This window comes from Chelonia mydas, chromosome 1 (assembly GCF_015237465.2).
Source record: "Chelonia mydas isolate rCheMyd1 chromosome 1, rCheMyd1.pri.v2, whole genome shotgun sequence".
Taxonomy (NCBI): domain Eukaryota; kingdom Metazoa; phylum Chordata; order Testudines; family Cheloniidae; genus Chelonia; species Chelonia mydas.
The window spans coordinates 5,739,925-5,750,903 of record NC_057849.1 but is presented as its reverse complement, the minus strand read 5'-3'; the positions used below and the strand labels follow the sequence as shown (position 1 = coordinate 5,750,903).

The 10,979-nt window shown below is 45.2% G+C and overlaps 1 protein-coding gene across 1 annotated transcript; it reads right to left on the bottom strand.

Annotated features, from left to right (window-relative positions):
• Nucleotides 1–9,110: 9,110 nt before the first annotated feature.
• Nucleotides 9,111–10,067, bottom strand: LOC119565300 (olfactory receptor 52N4-like). The gene has a single exon (XM_037889802.1). It carries the CDS (start codon nt 10,065–10,067, stop codon nt 9,111–9,113), a length of 957 nt encoding a protein of 318 aa, XP_037745730.1.
• Nucleotides 10,068–10,979: the final 912 nt, after the last annotated feature.

Sequence of the window (10,979 nt, the reverse complement as noted above, 5' to 3'; positions counted from 1 at the left end):
TTGCTGAGTGCAGACCCCACTGAAAGTAGATCTAAGCTATGTCGACTTGAGTTACGCTATTCACGTAACTCAAATTGCGTAGCTTAGATCAGCTTTTCCCCATAGCGTAGACAAGGCCAGGGAGAGGGAGCGCAGGCTAGTGGAGCAAGCAGGCTCAGTGAAATCCCAGTCCATCAGGTGGCATCGCAAAAGGGGTGTCAAACTCATCACAGCTTGTACAGAATTGATTTTTTTTTTTTAAAGCTAGCAGGAGTTTTTTTTTAAAAAAATCCAGCAGGAGGTTGTCCACATTAGCAACAAAGCTATGAGATCACAAACAAATTCAAAATCAAAACCCCAAGAGTGGTACTTGTGTCCTATTGAGGGTTGGTCGTGGTTTCCAACAAAAATAGCAATTAATACTATTAAAAATTGCCCTGAAGGAACCCAAAACATATGTTGCGTAAAAAATACAAGAACATTTTATATTATTTATTTCTAATTGCATTCAATGATGAGAGTCAATGTCCATATTTTGAGTTGAATTCATTTGTTACTGTTAGTTTCTAAAAGGCAACCTTTCATCCTCGCTGTCTTTGTTGGAAGTAGAATGCTTCTGCTGCTGGTCATCCATATCAGCAGTGACACCTCCAGTCATTTCTTTCATTGGTGAATATTCTTCACAACAGATTTTGTGTCTTTGCATATGCGCCCGAATATGAAGAATGTTTTCGAAAAGTTCCTCTTGCTGCACAGTTTTGTTTTTATCAAGTTCATCTGAGAAAACAGTATTTCAAATGTAACGTTGCTAAAAGGTAGCAAGAGCAAGAAAAGAGCAAACAAGTCAAGTTCACTAAAGTCTTTGTCCCCAGTGGCATCCACGCGTTTGAGACGTTCAACCCAAATCTGCTCTACTTGGTTGTTCTGAGTATGAGGCCAATGAGCCATAGGCAAAACTCTCCACTGCTGCTCCAATTGGCCAAGGTCTCCACCAAACTATGGGGAAAATCAGCTATCAGCTAACCTAGGTCGTGAAGGACTTAGTACTGAAAGCGATTCAGTCACCTGGACATTTGGTGGTGTCAAGGTTCCTTCCCCACTCTGAACTCTAGGGTACAGATGTGGGGACCTGCATGAAAAATCCCCTAAGTTTACTTTTACCAGCTTGGGTTAAAACTTCCCCAAGGTACAAAATATTTTACCTTTTGTCCCTGGACTTTATTGCTGCCACCACCAAGCGTCTAACAAATATTAGAGGGAAAGAGCCCACTTGGAAATGTCTTTCCCCCCGCCAATCCCCCCAAGCCCTACACCCCCTTTCCTGGGGAAGGCTTGATAAAAATCCTCACCAGTTTGCATAGGTGAACACAGACCCAAACCCTGGGATCTTAAGAACAATGAAAAAAAGCAATCAGGTTCTTAAAAGAAGAATTTTAATTAAAGAAAAAGTAAAAGAATCACCTCTGTAAAATCAGGATGGTAAATACCTTACAGGGTAATCAGATTCAAAACATAGAGACTCCCTCTAGGCTAAACCTTAAGTTACAAAAAGACACAACAACAGGAATATACATTCCATTCAGCACAGCTTATTTTATCAACCATTTAAACAAAACAGAATCTAACGCATACCTAACTAGATTGCTTACTGAGTCTTTACAGCAGTTCTGACCTGCATTCCTGCTCTGGTCCCGGCAAAAAAAACACACAGACAGAGAGAACCCTTTGTTTCCACCCCACCCCCTCAAGCTTTGAAAGTATCTTGTCTCCTCATTGGTCATTTTGGTCAGGTGCCAGCGAGGTTGTCTTAGCTTCTTAACCCTTTACAGGTGAGAGGATTTTTCCTCTGGCCAGGAGGGATTTTAAAGGTGTTTACCCTTCCCTTTATATTTATAACACGCCCCCCAAATCACAGCTAGGGTGAAACGCTGGCTGGGATTTCTTCCTGGAGCTCTAGGAGAAAACAGAGTTAATAAGACACATGCACCTCTAAATATTCTACCAAGAATATAAATCAACAATATTTTCCACATCTCAAGGATGATTTTAACCAGTTGATTCTGGGAAACTTTCACGGGAGAGTGCATCAGCCACTTTGTTAGAAGCTCCTGAGATGTGTTGGATGTCAAAATCAAAATCTTGGAGAGCTAAACTCCACCGAATAAGTTTTTTCTTATTTCCCGTGGTGGTATGAAGCCACTGTAGCGCAGCATGGTCGGTTTGCAGGTGGAAACGCCGTCCCCAAACGTATGGGCGTAGCTTTTCCAGAGCGTAGACAATGGCGTAACATTCTTTTTCACTGTCTGACCAGTTGCTTTCCCTCTCAGATAGCTTCTTGCTGAGAAACACGACAGGGTGGAATTCTTGATCGGGTCCCTCCTGCATTAAAACTGCTCCCACACCACGCTCGGATGCACCTGTGGTTACTAGGAACGGTTTGTGAAAGTCTGGGGCCCTTAGTACAGGGTCAGACATGGGTGTCACTTTAAGCTGGTTAAAGACCTTCTGACACTCTTCGGTCCACTGAACGGCATTTGGCTGTTTCTTTTTGGTTAGGTCTGTCAGTGGGGCAGCGATTTGGCAGTATTGCGGTACAAATCGCCTGTAATATCCGGCCAAGCCGAAGAAGGATTGGACCTCTTTCTTTGACTTTGGGACAGGCCACTTTTGGATAGCATCCACTTTGGCCTGTAGGCGGTTGATGGTCCCTTGACCCACCTGGTGTCCAAGGTAAGTCACTCTGTTTAGGCCTATTTAACACTTCTTAGCCTTAACTTTTAGTCCTGCCTCCCTTATACGCTCAAGGACTTTTTGTAGATGTTCCAGGTGTTCTGCCCAGGATTCCAAAAATATGGCCATATCGTCAAGGTAGTCGACTGCATATTCTCCCAATCCCACTAGGAGACCATCTACAAGTCTTTGGAAGTTGGGGGGTGCGTCCCACAGCCCGAAAGGGAGTACATTAAATGCATGCAGCCCGACATGGGTGATGAAGGCTGAGCTTTCCTTGGTGGATTCATCTAGTGGTACCTGCCAGTACCCCTTGATTAAGTCTAAGGTAGAGATGAACTGGGCCCATCCCAGTTTCTCTAATAGTTCATCTGTGCGTGGCATTGGATAGTTGTCTGGGCGAGTTACAGCATTTAGCTTATGGTAGTCCATGCAGAAACGTATCTCCCCATCTGGTTTGGGAACTAGAACCACTGGAGATGCCTAGGCACTGCCAGAGGGGTGGATTACCCGCATCTGTAGCATATCCTGGATCTCCCATTCTACAGCAGTTTTAGCTTGAGGAGACACCCGGTAAGGTTGGGCTCTAATTGGGTGAGCATTACTTGTGTCAGTGGAGTGGTATGCCCGTTCAGTCAGTCCTGGGGTGGCTGAGAAAGTCAGCACGTAGATAGTGCACAGCTCTTGATCTGCTGTCACTGCATACACCCAAGGGTCACGGAGAGGTTCACCTCTTCCATGCCACCCACACTTTTCCCTTCGTAGCAGACACCTTCAGGGAACTCAGCGTCATCTCCTCCCTGGGCTGTAAACTGACAAACCTGTAATTCTCTGGAATAAAAGGGCTTTAGAGAATTAATATGGTACACCTTAGGCTTTGGGTTGGAGGTGGGGAATGCTAGGAGATAATTAACAGCTCCCAGGCGCTCCTGGACCGTGAATGGCCCTTCCCACGATGCTTCCATTTTATGGACCTGGAGTGCCTTTGAGACCATGACCTGCTCCCCTACTTTGAAGGAACGCTCTCTGGCATGTTTATCATATCAGGCTTTTTGCTCTTTTTGAGCATCCTGTAGGTTTTCTTTAGCAAGGGCTAAAGAGGTTCGGAGGGTGTTTTGTAGGTTGGTTACAAAGTCCAGAATGTTCGTTCCTGCAGAAGGTGTAAACCCCTCCCATTGCTGCTTCACCAACTGTAATGGCCCTTTAACCTCACGGCCATATACAAGTTCAAATGATGAAAACCCTAAACTGGGATGTGGTACAGCTCTGTAGGCAAAGAGCAACTGCTGCAACACTAGGGCCCAATCATTGGAGTGCTCATTTACGAATGTACGTATCATGGCCCCCAAAGTCCCATTAAATTTCTCCACCAGGCCATTTGTTTGATGGTGGTAAGGGGTGGCAACCAAGTGATTCACCCCATGAGCTTCCCTAAGGTTTTCCATCGTTCCTGCCAGGAAATTAGTCCCTGCATCTGTGAGGATGTCGGAGGGCCAACCTACCCTGGCAAAAATGTCTGCTAGTGCCTGGCACACACTTTTAGCCCTGGGGTTGCTTAGAGCTACTGCTTCCGGCCATTGGGTGGCAAAATCCATGAAAGTCAGTATGTACTGCTTTCCTCTGGGTGTCCTTTTCAGAAAAGGACCCTGAATATCCACAGCTACTCGCTGAAATGGAACTTCAATGATGGGGAGTGGGTGGAGAGGTGCTTTGACCTGGTCTTGGGGCTTTCTCAGTCTTTGGCATACCTTCACAAGACCGGACATAGGTAGAAACATCCTTGCCCATTCCCTCCCAGTGGAATCACCCCCCCGCCCAAAAGGTCTTTGGTCCTGTTCACCCCAGCATAGCCACTAGGATGGTCATGGGCTAAGCTCAAGAGCTTTACCCGGTACTTAGCTGGAACTACCAACTGTCTCTGAGGATGCCAGTCTTCCTGGTGTCCACCAGAAAGAGTTTCCTTGTAGAAAAGTCCTCTTTCTACAACAAACCTGGATCAATTAGAAAAGCTGAGAGGCGGTGGGTTGCTCCGTGCCGCCATCCAAGCTCTCTGCAGGCTTTCATCTACTTCCTGTTCAGTCTGGAACTGTTCCCTTCATGCTGGAGACATCAGTTCCTCATTGGATTGTGGACCTATGCTTGGTCCCTCTGGAAGCGATGTCGGGGATGGGGCTGTTTCCATTGACTGTGAACCGTTCTCTGCTGGGGCACTACTACACACCCTCTTGTGTAGGGTTATCGGCTGCTGCCGGTTCAGGTTCGGTGGGACCCTGTAGTGTTGGGGTTGCAAGTAGGGGATTCAGTGCTGGCAATGGGTCTGGTGCTTGTTCTTCCGCCGGTTCTGGTTCTGGGACTAGCTCTGTCTGGATCTCTGGGACTGGATTCACTACTGCTGTTGCAGACGTTGGCATGGGGTCCAGTTCCATCACCTGTGACCGGGTCCTGGTAGAAGTTTCCAGAACAGAGCTAGGCGTCACGGCTTGCTTAGCCTGGCTGTGGGCGACCATTTCCACCCTCTTGTCTGACTTCACATGATTGGCCAAGTCGTCCCCCAACAGCATGGGGATGGGATAATCATCATAGACTGCAAAAGTCCATGTTCCTGACCAGCCCTTGTACTGGACAGGGAACTTGGCTGGAGGCAAACTGAAAGAGTTGGACCCGAAGGGTTGACTTGTCACTTGTATCTCTGGGTCGATTAAATTTGGGTCGACTAAGGAAGCATGGATAGCGGACACTTGTGCTCCAGTGCCCCTCCATGCGGTGACCTTCTTCCCGCCCACAGTCACAGTTTCCCTCCGCTCTGAGGGTATCTGGGAGGCAACTGGGCCTGAGGACCTCTGGGGTAATTCCGGTGCAATGAAGTGTAATCTGTTTGCAGTTCTTGGGGCAGTTGACCTTTACATGCCCCGGCTCATTACATTTAAAACATCATCCAGCTGACAGGTCACTGGAGCGAGGTGGGTTGCTGGAGAATGGTGTGGTGGGACGATAAGGTGTCTGGAGTATTCCTTGGTGTGTAGTTGGGGCCTTGGGCTGCCCCCGGTAGTAGGGTGTGGTCTGAGGGTGTCCCTTCTGGTATCCGCTCCAACTGCGACCAGGGTTGTTCCTCTCTCCTCCCTCCACCCATTTTGTTCCGGCTTGCCCCGCCTCTCTGGCGGTCTGGGACTGCTCGTATCGATCAGGAGAAGAAGCAAGACTTTCTGCTGAGTCCATTTCCTTATCCCATAAACACTGTTTTATTGCCTCCTTGGACATAGTCAGGAATTGCTCCTGAGCTATCAAATCACACATTCCCTCAAAGCTAGTGACACCCCTTCCTTGGACCCATTTATCTAACAGATCCTTCATCTGGTTTAGATAAGCCACATTACTTAGTCCAGGCCCTCTGTTAAGGGTTCATAATTGTACTCTGTACGTTTCAGATGTAATTTGAAATTGCTTTAAAACCAAATCCTTGAACTTATTATAGTCAGAAGCCTCATCAATAGGCATCTTATTGAATATGTCCAGAGCTCTTCCAGTTAATTTTGAGAACAATGTGGTCATCTTGTGAGCTTCAGGAATTTGATGGAGAGTGCACAGTCTCTCCAAGGTGAGAAAATATTCAGCAATATCACTGGATTCATCATATTGTGGACATAGTCGCTCCCATTTGTGGATTGTTGGGGACGGATGGTTAGGGTTATCCAGTAGATTCCGCTCAGCCTTTGCCTTCTCCATCTCCAGGGCATTCTTCCTCTCTTTTTCCTTCTCCACCTCAGCATGCTTCCTCTCTTTTTCCTTTTCCTCCATTTATTTTTCCTTTGTCTCTATAGCTCTCCTGTGGGCAGCCTCTTTGGCTGTTTCTGCCTTGGGCTCTGTCATGTTTGCCTCTCTGTTTTTAACTAACTTTACACCCGAGAGTTAGAAATAAAACAAACAAACAAACAAAGAAACAAAACGTGGCTTGTCAAAAACAAAAAATAGATTGTGCTGTAACCGAAAACGGATGTTCTCTGATAGTGATTGTCAGCCCACAGAAAAATCCTTAAAAAGAAACCCTAACACTTTTGCATCTGATGAAGTGAGCTGTAGCTCACGAAAGCTTATGCTCAAATAAATTGGTTAGTCTCTAAGGTGCCACAAGTCCTCCTTTTCTTTTTGCGAATACAGACTAACACGGCCGCTACTCTGAAACCTAACACCTTTGTCTCCAGGCAAATAGACAGAAAAAGACTTCCGTTGCTCTTAGCTTAAAAAAAAAAAAAAAACTTCGGGTCTGTAAAGACTTGTGCATTTCCCTGCAGGAGGTTAACTACCCTGCGTTTAGGAAGAGAAAACTCCAGCTCACAAAAGACAATCCCCTTTTGTCTCTGCTCTGGCCCCCAAGCAGAGATAAAAAAAACCTCTAACTGCTTTCTGCTTAAAACCTGCTTTCCAGCAGCCCAAAGGGAAAAAACAAAAATCCTTTTAAAATCTGTGCTTCTGGTTCAAAAAATCTCAAAATGATTTCAAGTTAATCCCACCGCTCTGCCACCATGTCAAGGTTCCTTCCCCACTCTGAATTCTAGGGTACAGATGTGGGGACCTGCATGAAAGATCCCCTAAGCTTACTTTTACCAGCTTAGGTTAAAACTTCCCCAAGGTACAAAATATTTTACCTTTTGTCGCTGGACTTTATTGCTGCCACCACCAAGCGTCTAACAAATATAACAGGGAAAGAGCCCACTTGGAAATGTCTTCCCCGCTCCAAATCCCCCCAAGCCTTACACCCTCTTTCCTGGGGAAGGCTTGATAAAAATCCTCACCAGTTTGCATAGATGAACACAGACCCAAACCCTGGGATCTTAAGAACAATGAAAAAGCAATCAGGTTCTTAGAAGAAAAATTATAATTAAAGAAAAAGTAAAAGAATCACCTCTGTAAAATCAGGATGGTAAATACCTTACAGGGTAATCAGATTCAAATCATAGAGAATCTCTCCAGTCTAAACATTAACTTACAAAAAGACACAACAACAGGAATACACATTCCATTCAGCACAGCTTATTTTATCAGCCATTTAAACAAAACAGAATCTAACGCATATCTAATTAGAGTGTTTACTGACTCTTTACAGGAGTTCTAACCTGCATTTCTGCTCTGGTCCCGGCAAAAAAAAAAAAAAAACACAGAGAGAACTCTGTGTTTCCACACACACCCCCCTCCAGCTTTGAAAGTATCTTGTCTCCTCATTGGTCATTTTGGTCAGGTGCCAGCGAAGTTGTCTTAGCTTCTTAACCCTTTAGAGGTGAAAGGTTTTTTCCCTCTGGCCAGGAGGGATTTAAAGGTGTTTACCCTTCCCTTTATATTTGTGACAGGTTGCAATCTCTGTTTAGAAAGCTTATGCTCAAATAAATTTGTTAGTCTCTAAGGTGCCACAAGTCCTCCTTTTCTGTTTCATCTGTTTCACAAATGCCAAGATGAAATCTCAACACTTACTTTTGACGTCTTGGACAATGGGAATGGTTAGTGTGTATTTTGAAAGTTCCAATTGAAAGCAACTCCAAAATCGACTGCGCAAAGCGGTAAGTTATTGGAGTCCAAGGCGATGTTGCAGTTTAACACAGCACTCCGTTACCCAAGTTGTTCAGAACCCCCAGCAAGGGCAACCGAACTATTTCATACCAGGCGGTGTCAGGAGTAAATCAATGGAAACACAGAAATTCTGTCTGATCAAGGATTAAATGCAAGTAAGCATGCTCTTGTCTAAAACTGCAGTTTATTCAATTTTTAGGCACACACAGACATATGCAATAGGTTTAGAACTTCCCAGATATTTACCTAACATCTGCAATGGTATTTGACAAATGACAGCAGGTTCTCAGTGGCCAGTTGCTCACCAGCAGGGAAGAAAGGGTTTCACGAAAAACGTTTCTCAAGATGGCTTCAGAGGATTGCTCCAAAGTACACTGTATTAGCTAATCTTTTTCAACTTCTACAAAACACATAGGTCATAGTGACCCCTACTCAATGATCACTTTTCCTAATTTTCAATAAACTTTATTTCTCACTTATTTACTTGTCTCATAGATCCAATCCTCCCATTCTGATTAGCAGAAACTGACAGCTAAATGTTTACTTTGCATCTAAAATCCTGCTTTAAAATTAACCCCAAAGTATGTAATGGTTCTATTTTATTAATTCATCGTGGCTGAGTGCACATCTTATGGTTACAATTGGCTTGATCATATTCTGGGGTACACATCCCTGAAATCCAGGGTAACCCAGTGCTTGGTGATGGAATGATAAGAGGTTAGGTGTGAGATGCTTCTCAGCCTCTGAACTTCCACAAAATGAGAAGCTCAGACAAACTGGGACAGAGCGCCCTTGATTGACAAGGAAGTATCCTTTCCCCCTCTCGTCACGCAGGTTTAAAGTCAGTGTCCCCCAAGTGAGTACATTCTGCAGGTGTATTTGCCCACTTTCTCGCGAAGCTCTTTGGTTTTGGCCCCATAAATGATGGGGTTGAGTGTGGTGGGGAGGAGGAAATAGAGGTTAGCCATGATGATGTGAATGTGGGGAGCGATGCCCTGACCATACCGGTGTGTCACAGTGGAGAAGAGGACGGAAGGATAAGACATCATCATCACACAGATGTGAGCTGTGCAGGTGTTGAGGGCTTTCTGGTGGGCTTTCTTGGAGGAGATTCTGAGGACAGCCCTGATGATCAGACTGTAGGAGAGGGCAATGAGTGTGAGGTCTAACAAGTTGACTACAAATGGTATCACCAAGCCGTACATCCTGTTGACTGTGATGTCCCCACATGACATCTTTGCCACAGCCATGTGGTCGCAGTAAGTATGGGGGATAATGCGGTTAGCACAGAATGGCTGCCTGCTCAGGAGCAGGGGCAGGGGCAGAGCAAAGAGAACAGCTCTCATTAAACACACTAGCCCTAGCTTAGCTATTCTTTCGTTGGTGAGGATTGTGGCATATCTCAGAGGGTTACATATGGCAACATAGCGATCGAAGGCCATTGTCACAAGGATGGCTGAGTGCATCCCAATCCCCGTGTGAAAGAAGAACATCTGGGTGAGACAGCCACTCACCGTAATAACTTCCAATTTGAACCAAAATATACACAGTGCCTTTGGTATGACAGAGCTAGACATGCTGATGTCTGTGAGTGCCAGCATGCAGAGCAGCAGGTACATCGGCTTGTGGAGGGTCTGCTCTTTGCCTACAACAAACAGAACCATGAAATTTCCCAACAGGCTGATAATGTAGAATGTAGAGAAAGGGATGGAAATCCAGACGTGGGCAGCCTCCAGGCCAGGGATACCCATAAGCATGAATGTTGAACCCTCAGACGGGGTGAGATTGAAAACTGCCATGACTTGGTTGATGCGCCCATCAGGCTCAGAAATGCTCAATGTGCCTGTGAAGGGAGAGAAGCACAGTGAGGGGTATTACACACTTTATAACACATAGTACAGTAAATAGTTTATAGTTCTTACGAATCTAGAAAGGGGGGTGAGCAGTGAGGTGGCAACATTTACAAATGGCACCATGTTATTTAGGTGATAGTCAAGTCCACAGAAGTCCTCAGAGAGAGCTAACCAAGCCAGGTGAATGGGTGGCATGATAGCAGATGAACTTGGAGGTCAATAACTGAAATGTGTATGCGCATTGGAGGGAAAAGCTTGAACTCATCAAACACCTAACAAGGTTCTAATTTAACTGTATGAACTCAGGACATGGATCTGCGTGTCATGGTACACAGCTCTGTGAAAGCCTGCTCAAAGGCAAGCTTTGACAGAAAATAAGCAAAACTTTGGAAGCCAGGAGGACTGGGATTGGGAATCATACAGAAAATACAATGCCATTTGATCAGTCAGTAAATGTTTCACCCTCCTCTGGACACCTCTGTGTAGTACTGGGCACCCTTCTCACACAGGATATTGCAGAATTAGTGGGGCTCAGACAAGGGCAACAAGAATGATGAAGGGTTTGGGGAAACTGTGATACAGCGAGAGGTGAAAAAGACTGGGTTTGTTTCCTTACAAAGGAGATCAATTTAAGGGGACATGAGAAAAGTCTGTAAAATACTGACTCATAGAGAGTGGATTGAGAATGTGTCTCCCTGTCTCATAAAACAAGATCAAGAGGACAGTCAATTAAACTGAAATGTGGCAAAGGAGAAATGGTCTGAAGTAAATAGGATGAAATTCAATAAGGACAACTCCAAAGTACTCCACTTAGGAAGGAACAATCAGTTGCACACATCCAACATGGGAAATGACTAA